General features: G+C 41.1%; 1 protein-coding gene across 1 annotated transcript; it reads left to right on the top strand.

Annotated features, from left to right (window-relative positions):
- The first annotated feature begins 61 nt into the window (after nt 1-61).
- On the top strand, nt 62-15,779 carry DCLRE1A (DNA cross-link repair 1A). Its single transcript, XM_021526022.3, has 9 exons — nt 62-1,376; nt 2,879-4,354; nt 5,693-5,826; nt 7,007-7,125; nt 8,630-8,773; nt 9,661-9,806; nt 10,765-10,919; nt 14,243-14,384; nt 15,009-15,779. The coding sequence occupies exons 1-9, from the start codon at nt 965-967 to the stop codon at nt 15,173-15,175; spliced, it is 2,895 nt and encodes a 964-aa protein (XP_021381697.2). The 5' UTR covers nt 62-964; the 3' UTR covers nt 15,176-15,779.
- Nucleotides 15,780-24,518: the final 8,739 nt, after the last annotated feature.

Below are 24,518 nucleotides of genomic sequence, written 5' to 3'. Positions count from 1 at the left end.
GCGGTGACGAACCTGCGGAAGCGAATGCGCGGCCACGGCGGGAAGCGGCGGGAGAGGCGGCGGGACCGGCCGGAGCCGGGACAGCCCAGGGACATCCCGGGACACTGAGACATCCCGGGCACTCCGGGACAGCCCAGGGACATCCCGGGACACTGAGACATCCCTGGCGGTATCCCGGGTACCAGGACATCCCGGGACACTGAGACATCCCGGGCACTCCGGGACAGCCCAGGGACATCCCGGGACACTGAGACATCCCTGGCGGTATCCCGGGTACCAGGACATCCCGGGACACTGAGACATCCCGGGCACTCCGGGACAGCCCAGGGACATCCCGGGACACTGAGACATCCCTGGCGGCATCCCGGGCACTCCGGGACATCCCAGGGACATCCCACCGAGCATCCCGGACACAGGGGGACCCCGGGACATCCCCGCCACTCGGGTACTGGGACACACCGTGGAGCAGCACCGGGACCCTCTGGAAGAGCATCACAGGGCACTCCGAGGGGACGCTGCCGAGGAGCGTCCCGGGACACCCTGATGATGATCCCGTAGCTGAATTTTGCCTCGTTTTGTTTTAAATTTTTTTTCTGCTCGGGCAGGAATTTTTAAAATCTTCCTGCCCCCGCCGAGGCCGGGTGGAGCTTACGATGCCGGGGGGAAGCTGAAGGAAATGGCTCACCCTGGAAGGCTTTGCAGACTCGAGCCCTGTGCGACAGGAGAAATCGCAAATCTACAAAGACACGCTCGCTGAATTTATTTTTGGGGTAGGATCGACCATGCTCCTGTCCCACCAGGGTCTCCTGCTTGGTTTGTGGCCCAGCGTTGCTTTCTTAACATGGGCTTCTGGAGCTTTTCCTCAGGTAGTGAAGAGTGGAGGGAAGAGAAAATATATTAGCAGGGGGAAAGGCAGGTTTGTGAACTGTTGCTTAAAAGAAAGGGGAATATTTCATGTGTTGACATGTCTGAAGATGCTTTATTGGAAGAGGACATTTGGGAGTACAAATCCATTAGGAAGCGAAAGCATTGTAGTAATTCACAGAGCATCTCTACTGTGCAGGAAGTAAGTGTTGGCAAAGGCAGGCCAAAAAGAAAAAGAAATAGGAAAAAGAAATCCACAGAAAAAACTGGTACACCTCCGAAAACCAAGCAGAGCTCACGGCCAGGTCAGGATGTGGATCAATGTAAAGAAGACAGCAGTGAGCCCTCGCAGGAAAGTGTGGGTAGACTGGCAGAACAGAGCTCACAAAATGCAAAGCCCGTTCACGATGGGTTCTGTCCCAGCTGCCAGATGCCCTTCTCTTTGCTGCTGGTCCAGACACCTCAGTGGCACGTCTATGAATGTTTGGAAACTCCAGGACCCATTGAAAAAGGTATGAATAGAGTAAGAAGAAAGCCTTCAGAGAAAGCTTACAAACTTCTCACAAAATGTTGCTGTAAACTTCGTTTTTTGTATTCAGCTCAAAATCTGAAATGGTAGTTGGTATGATTTTTATCATGTTTTGTTATGTTTTACTGATCAGTCCTATTTTTATATGAAATTTTGCTTCTTTGTGAAAAATGTGGAAATCTGCCATGAAAATCTCATTTCAAAATCTAATCTCAAACCTCTGAGAAAGTTTCATGGCTGTTTATCAAGTTTTAGTATTTCATTGAACAAACTGAAGGTGCACATTAAAATAATGAGACTTGTTACAATGACAGTGTCAGAAAAGAACCTTCAGGCACAAGGGTGCTACTTTTGACATGAAGCCTCTATCTCCTTAAGTATAGATTTTATTATCTTGTATTCATGTTGATATGTGATATGTTCCGTTGTCTATGGACATTTGGAAGCTGAAATATGCTAATAAACTTGTGGCCCACTATGGTTTAGAAATTTTAAATAGAAATAGACTAATATCCCTGTATCATAAGACAACCGTTTTCTTTTGAGCTCTGTACTAGAGGACTAAAACTGACACATTCTAAATTCCAGTTTCATGGGGAAATACCATAGCTAAACAAATTCAGGTATCCAATATATGTGCTTAATACACCTCATAATTTTTGTAAAACAGAAAGCATACAGTCTGGAAAAGTGAGTAAAGGCTATTTTGGGTAATGCAACCATTCTTCTTTTTACATTTTGATAACTTTCCGTGAGTTTCTTCTTCAGAGAAATGACATGTAAATTCTTACATGATGATTTTGGCAGTGCTTTTAATTTAAGGCAGGTGTTTTAACGCCTCGTTTCTGTCTTACTCCCTTAATTAACAGGTGAAGAGTCCTTCTGGTGGGTTTATGTTGTTCACTTTAAAAGCCTGAAAAGTTAGGCTGGTAATTTGTTACTGGGAAAGGCCTAGGAAAGTGGTATGGATTTTTTTTTTTTTTTCCTATCACCTCAATGCTGAATGTTTTCTTCTTATAGGTAAATGCACAACTTTTTTCTTTTTTTTAGTGTGTAATATCAGACAATTTAAAATGGAATTTCAGGTTAATTCAGAAATTTGTTTGTTACTTATATTTGAAGTGTACTGGCTCTTTCTGGTACTACTTCTTTGAGCTTGTTGCTTGAATGTGAAACAATTCTAAACCAGAAGCCATGTGGTTACAGGAGCACAGCATTGAAACAGGGTCAAGTATTCTTGTTAATGGGCTGTATAATTCAGGCATAGTGCTGTATGAGCAGCAACTGTTTGTTTTTAGGGTGGAAGCTTCTCATTGCTCAGCTTGGAGCAAGAGGCCTTGATAGTTTGAAAATTACTTTTTACTTGTGCCTTCTGTCCTCCAGCAGCTGTATTTACAAGAAAAAGCTCCTAAATTTTTATTTTAACTGTGACAACTATACTTGCAAAGGTATTAACATTGCTCCTTTGTTTGATTCTTCCCCTAGAGTGTCCTGATGGTTTACAGTGCACCTCCACCATTCCATCTCACTACAAGCGTTACAGCCATTTTCTGCTTGCAGCAAACAGGGCAGGGGAGTATCTTGTAAACCCTTTGGGAACCACTGTGGAGATGAAGATGACATGTTCTACTGCTGCAAAGCCCAGCTGTTCCCCAAGTTATGCAGAGGAAACCTCAGGGAATGAGAAACCCTCTACTGAAATAAAGCATACCCCAAATGATGACTGTGCATCAATGGTACGGAATTCACCACAAATGAAGTCCCTAAATATAATTAGTGGAAGTACTTCCTTTTTTGCAGGTGTTGAAAAATCTCAACAGACACTTCAGCTTCCACAGAGGGCAGATAATCATTGTACATTTGAATTTTTTGATTTTGCATCCTCTCAAGAAAGTGAAACAGGAAAACATCTGTGTATGGAGAAAGATACAAGTCAGCCAGGTCTCCTGCAGTCAGGAGTGGACTTCAATGACTGTGGAATTTCTTACTCACCACTAAGTACATTTGAGGAAAGTGAAGAGGAAGAAGAGGAGAAAGTAAAAGTATCACAGAATAAATTATTTGAAGTGCAGAACTCAGAAGAAGACTCCAATTCTGTGGTGTTTAAAACATTTGATGGACTTCTCTTACAGAGGAAGCCTCAGTATGAGCATGCAAAAATGGAAAATTTCATAACTAGAAAAACCCTCTGTGAGGAAGAAAATACACTGAACCATCTAGATGGTGGGTCCTCTTTTGATTGTAGTTACAAGGAGACTGAACAGCTAGAATTTATTTCTTCTGCTGCCAAAGCAGGAACCACAGAGTCAGAAGATGCTGGTGCTCTGGATTCTGCATGTGTGAATTTTACTGGGATGTCATCACTTGTAGACAGAGAAGATGCTGGCTCTCTTCTGACACAGAAGAGCAGAGTTTTGAGGGAGCCAAGTAACGTTTTAATTTGTACAGATAAAATGACTGCCAGTGCAATTGGAAAAACAGTTCACCAGAGTTTGCAGACAGCAGCGGAGAAAAAAGGAAATCGTAGTACAGCTGCTGTGTGCTTTCCCAGCCCTATCTCTTCTAAATCAGTGCCATCTCTTTCATTAGCAACTATGAACACTAAATCCAGTCCTGCCAAACAACTTAAACAAATGGACATTGGTGTTTTCTTTGGGTTAAAACCCAAAGCAAAGGAGGAATGTAAAGGAGAGGCGTGTTTGAATGAGAAAAAGCAGATACCAGATTCAGTATCTCCTAATGGAAAGAGGCCTAGACAGCAAAAAAGGAAGGCTGAGGGGTCTGTGGGAGATGTGGAAGCAGTTACAGAAAGTTCAAGTAAAAATGAAGCCATTGCAGATGTATGTTCTGGTGGAGGAAGAAATTTAAATGTACGAAGGTGGAGGAAGAAATTTAAAGAATCACCTACTACAGGTGAAGAGTCAAGAAAAAAACACTGCCCCTTCTACAAGAAAATACCAGGTGAGAGGTAACTTGCTTTTTCATAGAGGTTAATTTATATTTGGCTGAAGTGTTGTGTTTTTGTCCTAATTTTAGACTTCAGTATTTTTATTCTTAATGACTACTTTCTTAAATTATTTTTTAAATATATCTGGTCAATTCACAGTCCTAATTCCTGAAATTAGTTTTTTGCACTGCTTCAATTGTGCCTGAAAATAGTGTTGCCAATAGCAATCATTTCCTTAACACTAAGGTAAATGAATTGAGTTTCATTTTGCATTTGAGCTTCAGTAGTATTAGGAATATGATTTATTTCAGCTATGAAAACAAAGAAAACTGAGCAGAAGCGTTTAGTTAAGAAAACAGCCAAGAATTTCTTAGCGTCTCCTCAAGCAATTAGGTAAACTAAAGGGTGATAGTTTAGCATCTTAAAAAGCTTCAGATGCTCACACCACTAAAGTTAGTTTTGAGCCTGGTACTTCTCAAACACTTGAGGGATTTTTGTTTAGGGATTTTTACTTAGATCACACTGCTATGGTTTTTTGACTTGACATTCTAGCCTCAATTAAGTGGAACTTCTTCTAGTTCTCCTAGAAGATCTGGGAAATGTGTGTAATATAAAATGAAAAATTAGTGTCACCAGCTGAATTAGTTTTGTGCACTGTTTGGTGGTTTTAAGAAGGTATAACCCAATGGAAAAGGACTGTTTATCAGTATGTTTGCATTTAAAAGGAGTATTTGCAGAGAGAATGGTTGTCTTCTATACATCTGTCTTTATGCAACATATTTATATGAACACTGAAAGCATACAATGGGAATTCAGGCAGATTTCATCTCAGCAGAGAGATTTGAAAACCCCAGGTTGCTTGCTTAATAATTATGTTATTGCATGGTTTAAGAGAAATATTAAATTTAGAATAATTGAAGAATTGCAGTTTGATTGCAATATGCAATTCTGTTAAGCTGCAGTTACCTGTTTAGTGTTAAAATATTAGTATTAGATTTCAATCTATGTGAGCTTCCAAGAATACCAGTTGAATGCAGATAAATGTGTCTTATTTTCTTAACCAGTTGCCATCTCTATAAGAGAGCAGCTGAACAACATATTTGGGAGGGCTTTGAAAGTGTATTTGTGAGCAATTTGTGAAATTTTTATTTTAATAAGTGAAAATACCTTTTTGCAACTGTTGACTGATACACAAAACATGTTAATCTTTAAATGGCTCCTTCAATTGTATGCAGAGTAACTATTACCTTTTAATTGGGAAGAAAGAAAAAAACCAAAAGCAATATCTGATTAGAAATTAGTTCTGAACTATGCATGTTTACTGGCTGGATTCTCTTCCCTCTTTGCTGTAGGAACTGGTTTTACAGTCGATGCCTTCCAGTATGGAGAAATTGAAGGCTGCACAGCTTATTTCCTTACTCATTTTCACTCTGACCACTACAGTGGACTAACAAAAAACTTCAGGTTTCCAATTTACTGTAGTAAGGTAAGGCTTTTCAAGATTATTAGATACCATTATATCCAAATGTAGCTGTACTCACTTTTGTACTGATGGAAGTAAATAGAAGATCAGTGGTTAGGGCCCTTTATTGGGTCAGTGGATATGTACAGGGGAAAGAGAATTTTGTTTGTGAGAAATCCTTACCTTGATTTGACTGATCAAGAGGATTAGTGAAACTTCCCTCCCTAGATACCATGAAAAAAAATCAGGTTTAAAAAGGATCTCTAGATGTCACATAGACCAATCTCCTGCACAGTGTGGGTCTACCTTCAAAGTTAGATCAGACTGTGGGGAGTCTTTTTGTAAGTCAAATTTTGAACATTGGCCAGATTTTACTATGTCACTTTGCAACCTGTTGCAGTGCTTACCTTTTCTGTTTTTTTTTTTTTTTCCCCCATAATAATACATTTGAAATTTCTGGTTTTGCAACTTGACATTGTAGCTTTTTTTGGTGTGTGTGTGTGCGCATCATGAAGAATCTGGATTAATTTTCTCTGAACTATTTCAGTGATCAAAGTCTGAAATAGATTCTGCATAAGCCATCTCTTTTCCACATTAAGTAAGTGGAATTATTTTAGACTGATGCTTTGTGTCCTGTACTTTGGGCTGCTGAATGGCCATGACTGCCATCAGCTGTTTCACATCCAACCAGCTCTTCTTTACTTGCAACATGGTAGGGCACCTTGCCTAATCAATACATCCAGAGCTTGCATCAAAAAAAACCCCAAAAACAACAACTATTTATGGTTCATTCTGGAAGTTTCCTGGAATGCTTGAGTTCTGTGTTGCCCTTGCAGTTGCAGTGACTGCAGTCCTTCATGATAAGGTCCAGGGGCCTGTTACCTGTAAAGTTCTTTACTTGTTTAAAGAAGCTTTTACCCACCTCTTCCTCTTGATAGTCTGCAAGAGATCTTCTTCCCCCTTGTTTGCTCTCTCTCTGATTCCAACGCATAGCCTGTTGACAGGCTTTTAGAAAAGTTTACTACCTGAAGACAGCTTTTCTCAGTTTGCTGTTTGAGAATTGAAATGCTGCTGAGAGGCTTGCTCATGCTCAGGGCCTTATAGTTTCTCTGTAAGCCAGTCTGGCTTTGAGAGGTTTTGTTTCTAAAACAAGCAGTGCTTCTTTTAGGCTTTTTTCCTGTTTTAAATCCTGTCTGTGTTGCAGGTAACTGGCAATCTGGTGAAGAGCAAGCTCCGAGTGCAGGAGCAGTATGTCCATGTGCTGCCCATGGACACGCAGTGTGTGGTCAATGGGATCAAGGTGCTGTTGCTCGATGCCAATCAGTAGGTATCACTGCATTTCCTGTGGAAAATTTCTTACAGGTAGTTAGTTTTTGAAATAGGTGAGTTATCTTCAAAAATTAAACAGGGTTTTTTAAAATTTAATTTAACTTTTTTTGTCTAAATTGTGTTAACCACATGTAGCTCCATAATTTTTGTTTGAGAGGTTGAATGATTTTCTAGTGGTCTGAACACTTCCTGATTTTGGTGTCTAGTTGGGAACCTATTAGATTTGACTATGAGATACATCAGGTTTCTGTAGCTTGAACTGATAGGGAAATCTTGAGCTAAAGAAAAATGTGGTACTTTGGATTCTGTGAGTGACATAATCTAGCTAACATTTTGAAAATTGGGCTTTGAAGAAAAGGCTGTTGAAATATGGATTTCTGCTGAATTTGGTGATAAAGGGTGAGATTTTGTCTGTTAGACTGGCACTGTGTGGTAATGCTGGATTTAATGTTCAGTAGCACCTGACTTCCAGTCCTGTGCTCTTGTTGCTTTGCCTCCTTCTTTTGGCCATGGGCTAGAGGAAGACTCCCTTCCTTGCAGTACATATATTGAAATGCAGGACTGTTTCACAGCTAGTTTGAACATTGCTTAGTGTAGGATTTATTTATACTTGGAGAGACAAAACTCCAGTAAGTCATCTGAGAACCCTCTCTAGGAATGAAGGAAGCCTTGTTGCTTGTACAATTTGTATGCTTATTTTTCCTCTTTGTCCTTCTGATTCTCTGCTCCAATTACAAGGTGTACATACCTTAGCTAAAAAGTTCAGCTTCTTGAAGAGTTCACCAATTCTGTCCTTTTGATTTCATTTCATGCCAGTTTTTCTTTTTTTGAGATTTCATTAACCCTTTGCAGGTGACTGATATCTAAAACACTCCCACTCAGGTTTTCCAGTCTTGCCCTTCAGAAAGCTTTGGCAAGCAACCGCAGAAGGCACAATGGATTCACTGTCACCAGTAAGGGAGTTGTATTTCTAACCAGGGACTTCTGAATTTAGAACAACATTTAAAATCTGCAAATAGAATTTAAAAGAAAATGCTCCAGTAAGTCCTGCAAGGAAGGAAGATGAATCTGCAACAATAGTTCTGTTTCTCTTGAGCAAGAATGCTGCTTCTCTTTGGTGTGCTGTTTCCCCTTTGAATCAAATAACAGAATGATTGCAGCTGAGGCCATGCCTAGAAGGTGTGGCATCCCAAAAAGGCAATTAATGTTTGATTGCTTTACTGTTGCTGTGGGTTTTTTGTTTCTTCCTTCCATTTCAGGTGAGATCTCAAGCTTGTATGTGGCCATAGAATTCCCTGTGTGTACTCAAGCTTGTGTGTAGCCGCAGAATTTCTTTAGAAATCAGGAATTTCTAGCTAAAATCATCTGCATAGTAGCTATGATCTATAATGCTATTCTGCACATGTTTCTACTACCAAAGGATGATCTTTCTCTTAAAGTAGTTTATCAGTATAGAGAGTTGGCATCATTTGTGTGTGGGTTTTTTTGTTTGCTTCAGTTGCCCAGGTGCAGCAATGATCCTTTTCTACCTGCCAAGTGGGGCTGTTATTCTGCACACAGGGGATTTCAGAGCAGACCCTTCCATGGAGCGCTACCCTGCTCTGATGGGCCAGCAAATCCACACCTTGTACCTTGATACCACGTAAGTTGTCTGGAAATAGATTTTTTTTTTAATTTATTCTTTGTCTTTTCAGTTTAATAAGGCTTTCTATGAACCAGATACATGTAAGTGTAACTGACATTGCTGTGATAACACTTTTTAGCTCTATTTAGTGTTGAATAAAAGCAGAGATTTATTAAAAATACATGTATGTGTAGCTTGTTCATTGATTATGCTGTTACATTAGAGAATGAAAGTGGGTGGTGGAAAAGATGCTGAAGTATTTTCTCAGATCCCATATTATTTATAAGTGGTATTAAATTCAGGGTGTCAAAACTCGTACATCGGGTGTTCAGATTTAAAACAAGAGGTTTATGGAACACTAGTTTCCAATGGATTCAACTCTATTACAAAAAGAAGTATGAAGGAATTCAAAAATGAAAGAATGCCAAAAGGCTGGATCAGTTTTGGGGTTGTTCATTAGACCTTTCTCTGATTCATTTATAAAAAATTGGTTTTGTGTGAATCATGACTAATGCCCAGCTGCAGATTTAATTTCTGTTCCATATGTTTCTGTGAATGAGTAATGACTTATATTATGGTTTGTGTATGACAAAAAAAAAAAGATACAAGGATATAATCAGGATATGATACAAATATCTAGCTGGCAAGAGCATTTGGTATTTATGAAGAAGAAAATGTAGAATTCAGTACCAGAGAGTGAATAGTTGTAGAGAAAGCACTGATATGCTCAGTGTGATTTTTGTTGAAACCATTTCATCTGGGCATTTCAGTGTTTCTAATAGACTGCAATTATATGGAGGAGTAATGTCTTTTTCACTTCCTGTGTACATGGAGTTTTGAGGGCCTTCATGGTAATTTCAGATGTCTTTTGTAACAAAGTGATATATTTTGTTTTTATGCCCCAGATACTGTAGCCCTGAGTACACTTTTCCTTCACAACAAGAGGTTATCCAGTTTGCTGTCAACATTGCCTTTGAGACAGTGACTTTAAACCCACGGACTCTGGTTGTCTGTGGCACTTACGCCATTGGAAAAGAAAAAGTTTTCTTAGGTATGTAAAAGAAGTGTAGTGGATAAAGAATTTAATACCTAATTTAGTTTCACAAGATGGGTTTCTTAAAGATCTAAAAGGCTGTTTAGTCTGAGTGTTCAGATATTGTGTAAATTAAACGTACTTAATAATCCTCCTGCTATTTTTAAAGTTTTCTAATCAATAAGTTTTAACTTTCTCAAAGAAATAGTGTTCTACCACGTTTACAACCTTCCCCCCACATTGCATATACTTGTGGCCAGTTTATACACTAACTGTATGAATCTCTTTGATTGTGGTGAGAAAATTGCTGAGGGCAATTAAAAAATAAACAAATGAGGTCTTTATGACATTTTTATTGTTAATAATTTCAAGAAACATTGAAGGGATGTTATTCTTAGACTTCTATTTTGAGTTTTTCCTTCCAGTTTATATTGTATATCTTTTCTAACTAAATTAAGATCTTACGTGCTATACTTCACTCAGTTACAGCAGCAGGAACCAACATGATTGCCCAAACGTCTGCTTCAGAGCAGGCAGATGTGCACCATTTGTGCATATTTAAAATTATCAATACAAGACTTGCTCTCACTGAGATTTAGTCTGTCTTCAATGTGGGCTGTTTGTCACACATTCCAAAAACTGCACATTTCTGGCATCTTTGGAATAAATACCAGTTCACCTCAGTAACCGTCTACCAAAGAAATGTGACTTAGAATTTATCAAGATCCTTTTCCTTCTTTTTCCAATTGTCATACAAAATTCTGCTGCTAAAATGTAGGGGACGAAGGCTTTTAACACCCATTATAGGATTCTCTTCTTAATGTTAGAATACAAAACACTCTATCCTGTTGAATATGGATTTCTTTTCTAATAGTAAAAATTATCTCGTACAATAATCAGTACTATGTCCAAAACAAGCCAAAAAAAGAATTCTTACAAATTTCTTTATCTGATTTCTTCCTAATGAATCCTAAAGCAATTGCTGAAGTTCTGGGCTCAAAGGCAAGTGTGTCCCGTGACAAATACAAAACCCTGCAGTGCTTGGAGTCAGCAGCTGTCAATTCCCTCATCAGTGTGGACTGGAAGGGTACTTTGCTTCATGTTCTTCCCATGATGCAAATTAATTTTAAGGTAAGTTCAGAAAATGGACTGTTGATGAACGTGCTAGTAAAATTCTCTTGGCTCTTCCCAACCAGTGTTGTGTTTTGTGCTTCTTAACTTCTTGTCAGATTATATTTATTTAGTGGGGTTTTGACATGTAGCAATACATTGAAAATGAAATGCAATTAAACACTAATAACTTCTCCAAACATGATGTGGTACTTGTACAAGATAAGGTGAGGCTTGTTCAAAGACCTGCTCTTTGCAGGCCTTTTTGAAGTAGATTTATGTAACAACTGCCTGATCTGTCCTCTTAGCAATTAATATATTGTGACATGGAGTTCCTGTTTTCAGCCTTTTACCTGGTCCAGTGTAGGAAAAATCTAAAGATTTTCTGCCTGTGAGCCTCTGTTTTCAGGCAACCCATGAACATGCCAACTACCAGTTCTCTAGTAGTTGTCACAAAAGCAGGTAACCAGTTAATTTTAGAACATGATTTCATCTAAGTTGATTTCAAATGCACATTCAGCTGAGATTTGAGACCCTGAGTTGTTGAGCATTTTTTCTGGGCATTTCTTAGTTTGGAAAGGTTATTGTAAATAGACAAAATACTGAAGGGCAGTAAGGTAAAGCAGCAGGCTCTAGATTAAAGTACCCTGGAAGAAAGAAGAAAAAAACAGTGGCTGTTTATGCCTTTCAGACTTGGATTCGTTTTCCTGTTTTGCTTCAGGCCTGCTGTGCCATCTCAAGCAAATCCTTCAGACCAACATGGTATTTAGCTGCAGGACTAGTCAAGGTCAGAGTTGACCTAAAAAGGAGTAAAAAAGGCTATATGGTTTGGATGGAGCTGCAGGAGATGGAGCTTAGTATCTTAATGCTTTAACTTTGTTCCATGATGTTTTCTGTGGTGGAGCAGAAAATGAGTAATGGAAATATGTATGGATCTATTTTTAGTTTGTTGTGCTGTCTTAAACAGGAATTTATTTTAGTTTCTTCTGCAGATTTCTGGGTTGCTGATACTCACACAGCTGGACTTTCAGGGAGTGAAGGAATTCAAGGGCAGCTTTACTTCCCCAAGGGAGGCAGTTGTGTCAGGCAGGGTCTTGCCTCTGAGATCAGCAGGTTCTAGGCAAATTTCCAGTGTGACAAAAGCCATGCCTGGACCCTGAGAAGGGCCAGGAAAGATGAAAAGCACAGTGATCTAGTGGGTCAGAGTGCTGGTCTGACAGCAGGGCCCTCTGTGCTGGGGCTGTGCCCTCTGGGGCAGGGTTGAGTGCCGTCATGAGTGATGCTGTGTAAGCTGGGCATGGTGAGAGTGCCAAGCTGCCAATGAGGCTGCAGCCTGAGGAGTGCCTGGGTGGGATGTACTGTCAGTAACATGGAGAATTTTAAATGCTAGAAGATGAGTTTGTATGATCATTTATCTTACTTTTGGATTTGAGATATATTAAGAAAATATAAAAAAACAAAACAAAACACCCGGAGATGTGGTACTTCACTGCAGTATTTGGTTTTACCCCAGTAAAATGCAGGGATTGCTGTATGTACTGATGAATGCCTGTTCTTGAATAAGCCAGATGAGTTTAAGTAGTGTTAGGGCTGGTGGTAAATTAAATATTTAATAATGTTTGAGTCATTTTCTAACTTACGGAATCTGTTTGTGTGCACTGCTGACTTTAGTGACACTCTGAATATCAGGCTGTCATGGTGATTGAAGGAGGCTGGTGTAGCAGTGAAATACATTTTCCATTCAGAAGGGTGAAGGTTTAGAACAGTGTTGGCTAAAGCAATAAACAAAGAAATTGGAATGTGTATTTTAAATGGACTTGTTATGAGCAAACACTGTAGTAATTTGTTTTGGGGAAAGAGGCCATCTTTTCCAAAATGCATGCATGGTTCTTTTGCAACAAACAATTTTTTTGTAACTCAAAGATTGAGGCTTTTGCCTAACTTGACTATGTGGTGGGTGGAAAATTTCCAGGGAAATGAGTTCTGTGTGTCTGTGACTCTTTCATGTAGTTTAACTCAGCGAGGCCCTGTGCTGGCATTGAGGTGAAACTTTCAGAAGTGCTCGTGATTGAAATGCACAAATAGTTTTTTTATAAGCTTGAAATTGCATCCTTAATGTGAATGTTGCACACTTGATTTATAACAAAATTCAAAAGCGGATTAGCATTGTTAGTATAATGATCATTGCATTTGAAGTACTATATTGAGATTTCATTAGAGCAAGGGGAGAAAAAATGTGAATAATTACCTTAATCTATGTTAATACTCCCAAAATGAAGTGTGAAGGAGAATTAGACTGCTACAGTTATACCTTTAATCAAGTAAGGACTGAACATTCACAGTGTATTCAAAGTCAGTAGTGAGCCATAATTTCTGTTGCTGAATTAAATGTCTTTTCTGGTAGGGTTTTTAAAAATTGTTTTATGTACCTGGTTTGATGGATTCTGTATGTTGCTACTGGACATTGTACTGAAGGTGTTATTAAATGTGGCAGCTTTCTGTTGCCCTGTTTTATAGTTTCTGAGTGTCTAAGAGGTCAGATAATTTTCTATCCCACTCTACCCGCCTTTTTAATCAGCCTTTATTTTATATTCCTCTCTCTCCTGCTAATATAAAGTTTGATTTTGAGTTCTGTAACTTGTAGGACTTTCAGATTAGGAATTTGCCTATTTTATACAGGACATATGAAATTGATTTTCTATTTTTAACTTGAAGCAATACTGACTTCATTTTATGCAGGGATAGGATTGTACATACTTGGAAACTTTTTCAAGGTAATTTTTAGAGTGAGAAGATGAGAGGTGGTTTCCTTCCTGTCTTGGAGAGGTGGTAAAACATGGTTTAGTGCTCAGAGCAATACTTAGCTCTTGCACTAGCTTGCTGTAAGTTTTTTGGGGTAGGTTAATTAAATCTGGTTATTTCTGGGCATAAGCAGATGTCAGAACCTCTGTGGCACTGCAAATGAACCAGATGATTTTGAAGCAGCATTTCACCGTCTTCTATCTCCTCTCAGCTGCTGGCCTCTATTTTAGAGGAGGAAATAAATGATTTGTGGAGGAAGATTTATAAGAAGTTGTGATTATTCCTTATGTGTTCTAATCTGTAATGCATAGCTGTTCATATGTACCTAATTCAGATAAAGAAATTGAGTCCTAAGGGACAAGTTGTTTTGTAAATGTCAATATTTTTCATTAATAATTGCAAGGTAGGTAATAATTAAAATTAAAAAATACCAGCACATGAAAATACAATGAAGTCTGAGTCCTCTCCATCATGAAATGGCCAAACTTCAGTCTAATTAGCTATTTAATGGGACTGAGTATATGCTATTTTTTTTTCCACAGGGATTACAAGATCACTTGAATAAGTTTTCTGAGAATTTTGATCAAGTTCTGGCTTTCAAACCTACAGGATGGACCTACTCTGATTCATGCCATTCTCTGGAGGATATCAAGCCTCAGACAAGAGGAAAAATCACTATATATGGTATAAGAGTGACAAAGATTCAGTATATTTGGCTTTGTGTGGATGCTTTCCTATTTTTATTCTGGAAACTCCTGCTGATTTTTGTTACTGCTGCTTTTTCTGGTAACTCATTGAGAAGCTGAATAGATCTCTTCAGGAGAGATCTGTGGAATGAGCAATTAAAAACACCATAAATGCAGATTTTTACATATATTTTGTACTCGTCTTTGTCATGCAAATAAAGACTTTCACCTGATACAGGTAGAGACTTCAAGGGTGGAGTCTTGGCCTGACTGATGCTGGTGGCAGTGTAGTTCCAGAGCTAAGATTTCTTTCTGTGTCTTACTTGTTTCTGGGAGTGTCTTCCTCTCAGTTCTTATTGGTGGGTGGAGCTAAAACCTTAACATTCCTTTAACCAGGTCATTGATGTTGCTTAGCTTGCACTGATGAATGACTTGGTGACTTAATGCAAGGTAATTTTCCTAAAAGGGAAAATTGGAGGGGGGGAGGTGTTTTACCTTAGCTATAAATGTTAGGTCCCAAACAGGAATTTTAAAAACCCTTTTATCTACAGTATTTCTTAGCTGGAAGGCTTGGAGGAAGCTCAGTAGCCTGACAGATGGCTGTGATTTGTTTTCATTTCAGGGATTCCTTACAGTGAACACAGCAGTTACCTGGAAATGAAGCGTTTTGTTCAGTGGTTGAAGCCACAGAAAATCATCCCCACTGTCAATGTTGGTGACTGGAGAGATAGAAGCTTGATGGAAATGCATTTTAGAGACTGGATGACCGAGGGCAATAGGCATAAATAAATATAAGGAAGGATGTATATTTCAAAGGAACTAGGCTGGAATGGGAATTGAGTTCCTGTGGGTTTTATCTCCCTTTTCCATGAAGCTTTCTTTTGGGAGGACTATACTGCCATTCTTTGAAGAAAGATAAATTTGGGAAAAGAAAAAAAAGCACCTTGCTTTTTTGTGTATCTACTACTATTTTTTTTTCCCATAACATACCATTTTTGCAAGTTCATATTTTAGGTTCTTTTCATTTTACTCCTTTTCCCCTGTTCTTAATTTTCCTCAGGTTGTGGAGATGCTCAGATGTATAATGCTGGGGATTAAACAGTCTCCAGGATAATTTCTGAAGATAAGTTATTGTAATAAATGAAACAATGCTAAGCTTGTGTCACATGCTGTCAACTCAGGCTTCAGAGAAGCTCATTTCATGAGGCAGAACTGACTATTGTGATTTAAATCTTGTTAAAAAAACTTACCTTGTGAGACAGTATTGACTTGGGCTCCTGCAGCATATGTACTTTAGACAATTGTTTACAAAAGACACTTCTACATTCTGCTCAAGATTTTTTGCTTTTTTAAGTGATCTTTTTTAAAATAAAGAATGTATCTTATGCCTGTGTGTTCTTTCTGAGCAAGATGTATTTCCTTTCAGTGCCAGAGTTGCTAACTGAACAACCTGTCTGCACTATCTTTGGTGAATGTGTTCTGTATGTTGCTTGGATAAAGTTGCTCTTGTGTTCTCTGTAGTGCCAATTCTAATCAGGTGTTCAAAGCACAGAAGTGGTTCCTCACCATGTAATCCACTGGGCTTTGCAGGGTTGTTTATATACAGGTTTGTCACCTGAATTCTGGAAAAAAAGAAAGGCAAATACTAGCACTGGCAGCAGAAAGGTAAATTTCACTTTGTATTTTTTGCCCTGATTCCTACCAGATCCAGTGCTGCTTTTTTTGCATCTGCTTGGTGTTTATGTACTGAGGTAAGTGGGTACATGCAGGCACACTAGTAAAATTTTAATCACCAAAATAAAAACTGTTCCAAAGTTCCAGGATGGAATCACATGTACAGAATCATTCTCCAGCTCTTCAGAGTAGCTTGCCTGGAATCCTCAATGCTATTTTATGTTGTAAAACCATTTTTTTAATTATCAATGTAAGTATAAACAGATCCTTGTCTCTGAGTGACAAGCTGTGTAATATGAAGTCACTTGTTTTATTTGTCTTGTGAGAGAAATAACTGAGGAACTGATGGCAAAAAGATTCTTTGTACTAAAAGAATTGTGAATGAGTATTTCACTGACATAAGGCATTGTTAAATGCTTCAGTTTACATTAAGCATTTAAAGGACTCTGAAGTTTTTGTTTTACATCATGCATAGTGCTAGCTGGCTGTCACAAGAACAGCAACTGCCTTGGACTGGAGTGCTCATTCCTGGGATTCCACTCCTTTTTGAAGGTGTATGAAGAAGTATCTTTTATGACTTTTGCAAGTACCAAACCTGAATGAATGCCTTGTACAAGTCAGAGCAAATTTGGGGATTCTATTTGGCAGGCAATTGTTTGCCTTCAGAGTATTTTACCTGTCTATTTTTTGCACAGAGTATGAGAGGCTGGAATGAGCACCCCAGAGTCAAATCTTAGTCACAGCTCAAGCATTTTGCTTCCATAGTTGCATTTTCAAAAATGACTGTTCCTACAGAGAATGAGTGTGTTTTGGGGGGGCTCCCACCAAGCTGATGCTGTTCTTGGTTTTGCAGTTCACTCAGTTTGTACCACTGGTAACTCAGAACCCAAAAAATTCGGCTTTCAGTGCAGCCTGATGACTGTGAGGCACCTGTTACCTCTCTGTGGCTCTTGACCTCCTGCTATCACTTCCTATCCTGTGTTACCCATAATGAGGGTCTTTTTCCTCTTAAAAGCAAACAGATTTCTGAAACTAACCCCAGGAATGGTGTATCTTGGAAGAAACTGGCACTGGCATCTGCTGGACTGACCCAGTTAATCCTGCCCTGATGTGGAGCAGATGGTCATTTCAGTCAGCAAAGCAGAAGGGCTTTAGTGCTGAAGGCTTTTTCCAGTTCCCTGCTGTGCTGTAGGTATTCCTGCATTGGCCCACTGGGTGCTTTCATTCCTCCCTCTCTGGTTTGTATTTGCACTTCCACCAGATGGTTTTTGTGTGTAGATGAGTTCTGCAGCATTTCATCCACCTTCATGGTAGGGGAGATCTCCATCTTACCTGCTTACTTGGCTGCCTTTTTATGGAAAAATCCCATGTTTTCAGAATCCAAATTTGGGAATAAATTATTTTTGTTCTCTTTATAATAAAGAAGAAGATGAATAACAGGATTAGGTTGTGTGGGAGGACATATAAACAGATGTGGAAAACTGAATATACCTAACAAGAATTTTGTGGGAAGATGTGTGGCAAGATTTTTTCCCTTGTCTTGGTGGTTCCAAGGGGCATCTCTGTGATCTCAGCAGTTTAAGTCCTTTGGGGCGTGCAGACCTGGGATAAATCAAGTTTCAGTGGTATTGTACAGATGTCATTAATTAGGGCTTTGAGTTTGGCTCTACTTTTCCTAATGGAGAATTGGAATTTTTTTCAGTCGTTGGGTAGTGCTGGCATTAGAGATAGATGAGTTAAAGCATTTATTATTTTGGTTGAGTGTGTGGGTTCTGACTACAGCAAAGGTGCCACCTTTTCACAGTCAGTGGATGGGGACTTAGACCTCTGTGCTGCTATAGAAGCACTAGACCAAGGTTCCCTGGACAGTGGGGTGGAGGAGTCAGCCTGTACTGCCACAAACACCATATTTCACTGAAGCAAGATGGGCCTGTGAACATCCCCAAGGCTCTTGCTGTTTGTCTGGTGCTGACAGGCTCAGGCAGGAGGCTCAGCAAACGAAAGGGGCAGCTGTAGCACTCGCTTGGTCGGTGCCCAGAGCAGCTTCCAAAGCCAGCCCCTCTGAAGGATCACTTTGTATTTCCCATCAGGACTCCTGCTCTGATTACATATCGCCCCCATGGGCAGATAAATGAGCTAAAAGCAACTCTGTTGGAAAAGGGTAGCGGGAGGAGAGAGGGGAGATGAGGAGAGCAGCTCCTGGCTGTGCTGCCTCTGGCACTGGGTTTCAGGCTGGCTGTGATAAATTAAAGCACCCACGGCCTGTGGTCACCACTGGGGAGGCTGCTGGGAAGGCACATGTGAAGCATTGCAGAATAAAAGCAGCTAAAGGGAATTTCAAGGTGCTGGTATCTCTCTAAACCTTGATGTGAAATAACAATTGATAGCAATTTGGAATGGAGAGAGGAACTGAGATGCCATTGGCACGGTTAAAAGATTTCTCTTATTTGATCAAGACTGTCTGCTCATATGAGCTTCCCAAAGGTTGTTAAGATAAATTGAAATTTAAGTTTGTTTTCTTTTTAAGGAAGTGTGACTTGAGACACATCCTTCATGCAGTTGGGGATTGATTTTGACTGAACATGAATTTTGAATTTGAACACTGCTTTGAAGGGACTGTGGGAGACTTATTTCCATGTCAGGGTAAAGATGCAGTTATTGCTTTGGTGTGTTTTCTGTATCTGACTGATTTTTATTGAATTCTCTTTGGTAGAGAAAAAAAAAAAGGTAGCAGGTGAGTTTTGAAAACAAGAGAATGCAGTCCATGCAAACATTTCCATCCTCCTTCGGCTACAGAAAACCAGCTGCTTCTCTTTTCAGAACCAAAACAAATAAGGCCATTACTTTTAAAGGTGGGTCACCGGGTGCTTTATGTGTTAAGAATTTATAGTGAAATGATGCAATTTGAAATTTTATTCAATAACCACCATTCCAATCCAAGTGTGTTTGCAAAACATTCAGTATTAATGTTTGCAAGCCACACAGTATTAGTATCTAGTGGGAATTATGACCAGCATGAATGAAATTCACAGGAAATGCTGAAAGCTTGTCAGTACCAATATTAAAAATTGAAGATGTGGTACTTAAGTTTCACATCATGGTACAGATTATAAATGTGCATTTGGAGTGCTGAATTTAATGTTCACCCCAGCAGTGCAGAGGAATCTTGGTGATTTCAGTCTCTAACAGAAATGAAGGGGTAGGACAGTTTGTCACTGTTTGCAGAGGAGGAAAGCAGCACAGGAGCTGACTGCTGCCTTCCCACTGAATCCAGCCAGCTCTGCCTGGAGGCCTCTTCTCTTTCTGCTTTCTACCCTGGACCTTTACCCACTGTTCTACAATGGCACCTTGTTATCAAATCTCCAGCAAATACTTTGGCAGGGAAAAGGCTTTTCCACTCTGTCACATCTGCTCTGGTATCTCAGAGCAGATAGACACTTGTTTGTGCCAGTTTCCAATAAGTTCTTATATAAACCAAACTGTTTCAAAAACCTCTAAGCTTTCCCGTTTGGCATTTCAGTTAAACTTTGCTCACCTTTCCTTCTGTACGTTGTCTGGCTCATTAGGGGTGGAAGAGGAAGAAAGTTCACCACCTCAGGGAAAAAGATACAAGCAAGGCACTGGAGGAAAAGGTGACCTGAGGACACAAATGCCATCAGCAGTGACTTTGGAGCTGAGTTCAGCAAGAGCAGGGCTGGCTGTGGGGCTCTGCATGTGCTGCCTCCCACCCCTCCTGCTTGTCCACCACAATCTTCCTCCCTGCAGAAGCCATGATTTCGGTGAACTCTGTTGTGAGAAGCAAAGCTGATTTTTTTTTCTGATCGCTCCAGTCATTTGTCAGCTCCTGGCAGAGACCTCCCCAAATACAGCACTGCCAGCAGCAGGATCTGACCCACTTTTCAGCTCCTGTTTCAGAGAAGAGATGGATTGGAGCATTTATCTCAGCAGGGCTTCTTCAATCAGAGAAAGGCAGGCTGGATTTCTCTTGTTATGAGACCTTGTTATTTACTTGGCTCTCTGCCCTGCTCTCGGTCACATCTATTGCCTGAACAAGGGAGGTAAAGCTGAAATTGTGTTCTTTGTGCTGCTACCCAGCGACCATCGGGGGAACTGAGCTCTGCAGCACAGCAGGAGCCTGGTTTTCACTAACACCTTCATGGTCCAGCCCAGCTCCTTCCTTGGAGCTCATCCCTGGGGCCAGCAGCCAGGCAGGGACAGCTGGCATCCCACAGAGGGGCTGGGCACGGACTAACAGCCCTGGGGCAGTGGGCATGGCAGGGCTGTTAGGCACTACTGCTGCCTTCCAGGACAGACAAACATCTCCAGCAGTGTGTGAGGTGCCATATAATCCCAAAGTGTTCTGTACCTGACACAGGAGTGACAGGGAGAAGGTGAATGCAGCAGGACAGAGAGAGGACAGTGAATGCAGCCGCAGCAGATGAGTGGGGTGGGGGCAGCAGGGATGTCCCCTGGCCCCATTTGGCAAAGGATGACTCAGAACACAGGGAAAGCCAGGCTGAGGACAGCAGGCTGGGAGGCAAGCAGGGAATGGCTCTGGAGCTGCTGTCAGGGGGAGCTGGGGTCTTCATCCTCCTGCTCACACCAGCAGAGCCCCCCACACTCCAGCTGCAGTGACTCAGGGAAATTTTGGCATTCCAAACATTTCTAAACCTCCTTGCTGGGCACCATTCCCTGAGAGTGGCGTTGCTTTGTCCCACATGAGGGCCAGGGCAGGAACCTGCCATGAACTTCTGCTGCTTCAGGGAGGCTCAGTTCAAGATGTGGCAGCAGCTCTCGAGTCCCTGAGCTCTGCGAGGGCTCTGGACGGGGCAGTGCAGGAGCTGGAATGGGCCCCATTCACCCGGATTTCACACCAAACACAGCCAGAGGGACAGCCAACATCACCACGTGGTGCCACAGCCCACTGGCACGTGTGGCTCACTGGTGTGACAGTGACAGCAGTGACAGCAGTGACCACCCCCTCCTGCAGGCACAGACACCCTCCTGTGTCCTGGCTGCAATGCCAAAACACCCCTGCACTCTTCCCAGCCTTGTGATCATCAGCATGTGTGCCACTGGCACAAGTTAAAAAGACAAATGGATGGAGAAATCCCAGGGTGACCAGACCATTGTGCAGGGGACGTTTCATCCAGGTGCCAGAGAGACTGGTCACATATTTACTCTGGGTTATTTCAGTGTTTTAGCTGACCTTGAGTGCAGGTGCTACTTACAGCCACTTGTCTGATGCTGGGAAATAACCTGAAGCAGACTTTTTTTATTATTATTATTTTAACACCAAATATAACAAAAATGTACTTACAGCAGAGAACTCCTGTTTTACCATCCTTGACATATTTTTTTTCCTATCCACAGTCCTTCTTGCTGTTCATAATTGTTCCTCATGACTGAGTTTTCCTTCCTCTTTGTTCTCCCCCTCCAGCTACTTTTCCACTACTGAGGATTTCTCAGAAATGTTATGCTGCCAAAATTCACTTCTATTCTTAGAAACTGGAGCACAAGGGCAATTGCTTGGAAGCAAAATGACACCTGTGAAGAATGACTTTGGACATTGAATAAAATAGAAGAGGAGCAAATTGGAGGACAGAAGGCCAGAATTCCTGAAGGGCACTTAGTTTCAGGACATTTAACATATAAATGAGGTTATTTTGGCAAAAAGTGTCCTGGTGTAGAATATGTGACTGATCAGTAGATGCTGCTGAGAGCAACTACTCAAAAACAATGGCTTCTCCTGGTTAAAAAAACTGTGCAACCCTCATCCCTGATGGAGGTTGTATCCTTCCAACAGCCTTGATGCACAGACCATGGCTTTATGCTGTTTTACAGGCACAGACAGAAACAGAAACAGATTTCTTGGGAAAACTTATATAGGCAGGAAATAAAAAAGGATGTAGCTCAGTGATGAACGTCACAAACACTCAACATTTTAAAAGGAGGTTAGCATCACTGGTAGCCATGATCTTAATGCTCCCACCAATGCTTCAATTTCATCCTCCACTGCTGGGTTAAAAACAAAACAAATTCTCAGGCACAGATCAACTCAGGCACTCCAGGATGAACAACTGAACATGGCCAGACACTTGCTGGGGCAAGTCCAGTCCTGCTGCCACCAGAACACTTTGGTGCCCCCCAAAGTGCTGGTCCTGCTGTAAGATGGAGCCACCAAGGAGCTGTCAGCAGCAAGCAAAGGGCTCCTTGCAGTGAAGGAATGGTTTCATTTAAAGTGATTTTCCTGTATGAAAGATTGGTATCAACCTTGTCTGGCTTCTCCACTTCTTTAAGGGATGCAATAAATTAGAAGGTGATAAAGGGCCAAAAGGAGCATCCAAAATTCCAGTGGCACTTCTAGGAACTGCCTGGCATGCCCCAAGTTCCTCGCAGTGACTTGCTGGCCAGCCTGCAGGAGGGAAGTGGCTGACTATGGCAAGGCATGTACGTTGTTCATCCCTGGGAAACAAAGCAAAAAAGCCCTTAGAGCATCTCAGATTACCTTGTCATCTCCAGAGACCCAAGGGCAGTCAGTACCTGCACTTCCCAGCCCCTGCTCTGACCAAGGGAGCACCAGCAGGGAAATATCTTTGTAAATATTACTGTGTCCTGAAGTGCTGGAAGAATCCATGTGGATTTGCACAGTGCTTGCTGTGCAGATTTCCAAGAGCAGCACAGATGCTGTGAGCCAGTTCCTTGCAGGGGAGTGGAAACATCACCCAGCGTTCCCTCAGGAGAGTGGGAACATCACCCAGCGTTCCCTCAGGACAATGGGAACATCACCCAGCGTTCCCTCAGGACAGAGCCCCTGAAGGACTCAGGCAAGGCAGTTTCTGCAGGACATCAAGGGTGGCATCTCCCTTGGCATGGAGCCAGCATCTCCCCATAGCACAGGGATCTATGAACCCACCCTGATGCCTGTAACATACTGATCTGATGGAGGCTTTTCCAGGAGTTTTCTGGGAGCTAAAGCAATTGCTAGTATAGAATGTGGTGCTGGAGATCACCTTCATGGTAAGAGGCAGCACGATGCAAATGTGTCTGAAACCACCCCTTGAATTTTACTGAGTGTGTGAGAGGGAATGGTTCTCCTGAGGTCACCAGAAAATCTGGGACAAAACACAGATTAAGCACCTGGTGTCCCCAGCTCACCACAGATCCACTCTCTCTGCAGTGTGCAGGGTATCATCACTCTCCTTTATTGCAGCTCCTCCTCTTTGCATCCCTCTGCAGAAATTCCAGCCACACTGAAGTATGTCTGGTTGTTATTTAGATATACCTGTTATATATATGTAGGTATTTATTTAGATATCCCTATTACATATACAGATATCCCTCCAATACCCCGGCTGGAGGGGCTCTAATAAGAGAATTAAGCATTACACAGAACTTGTCTCTGGCTCACTTCAGGGTGGACACAGATAACCTTTCCTGGCTGGACTCATTCTCCTGCAGGACTTGTGCTCTCTTGATCACTTTATGACTCCAAGCCCAGTTCTCAGAGTGTTGCCCCTGGGAGGAAGTGTGGAGGTTGTTGGTCTGGTTTGTGTTTTCTGTTCATTGGGCTTTTTGTTTTTCTTAACTTCAATTATCTCACGTCAGTACAGAGACTTCCCCTACCATTACTTTCTCTCTCTTCCAGGACTTGCTTTTCTCCTGGGCAATTGCCATCTTCCTAGCTAGATGCTGGAGTAGAAAGAGCATGATTCAAGTTTGGGAATCCACGGGGAAATATCAGCAGCCATTAATGAGTGAGAGCAGCATAGGAACCTGCCACAAATTAACAGCCAGGGGAACAACCTAAATCTTTATTTAAGTGAAGCTTTTTTTTGAAATGGGCTGTTAAGTGACTCAGCTGCAGATTACTGGGAAGTTACAGGTAATCTTTGCATGACAAGGAGGGGCCATATTAGGAGAAAATGAGGTGCTTTGCAGCATACAATGTGTTGTAAATTGTTAGGACATTTATTAATCATATGTGGGCAGACAACTTCACACACCCTACCAGAATTTACTGTACCAATGTCATTTCCATATTGTATCTCTGTAAGTGTTATGAATCAGCCAATATGTGACGTTAATTATCTGCATTTAGCATTGTGCAAACTGACATAATGATCAATCATGGAGTAACACATCTGTAACTGCTTACTGAAGTACAGAATCCCCCAGTTCTCTAAAATATTCTGGAATTGTTCTGTACATGATATATCTAACCAAATCTTGGTTTTGTCCAAAAGTAACATTCTTCCATGGCTGAGAGGTGCAGCATGCAGTGCTCAACATCTGCTTCAGCAGAAGGTTCCATGGAGGTGGCTCTTCTCCCACCACCATGGGGGATCTTCCTCACTAATTCACCTCTTTGGAGAAATGTTTCTTTATGAAGTTCTAGGAAATTTCTTCATGGCTTTGGATTTCCTTTTGATGAAATTCAAAAAGAATTTGAATTCTT

The sequence above is a fragment of the Lonchura striata genome, chromosome 7 (assembly GCF_046129695.1).
Source record: "Lonchura striata isolate bLonStr1 chromosome 7, bLonStr1.mat, whole genome shotgun sequence".
Taxonomy (NCBI): domain Eukaryota; kingdom Metazoa; phylum Chordata; class Aves; order Passeriformes; family Estrildidae; genus Lonchura; species Lonchura striata.
This window is presented reverse-complemented; position numbering and strand designations above follow the sequence as displayed.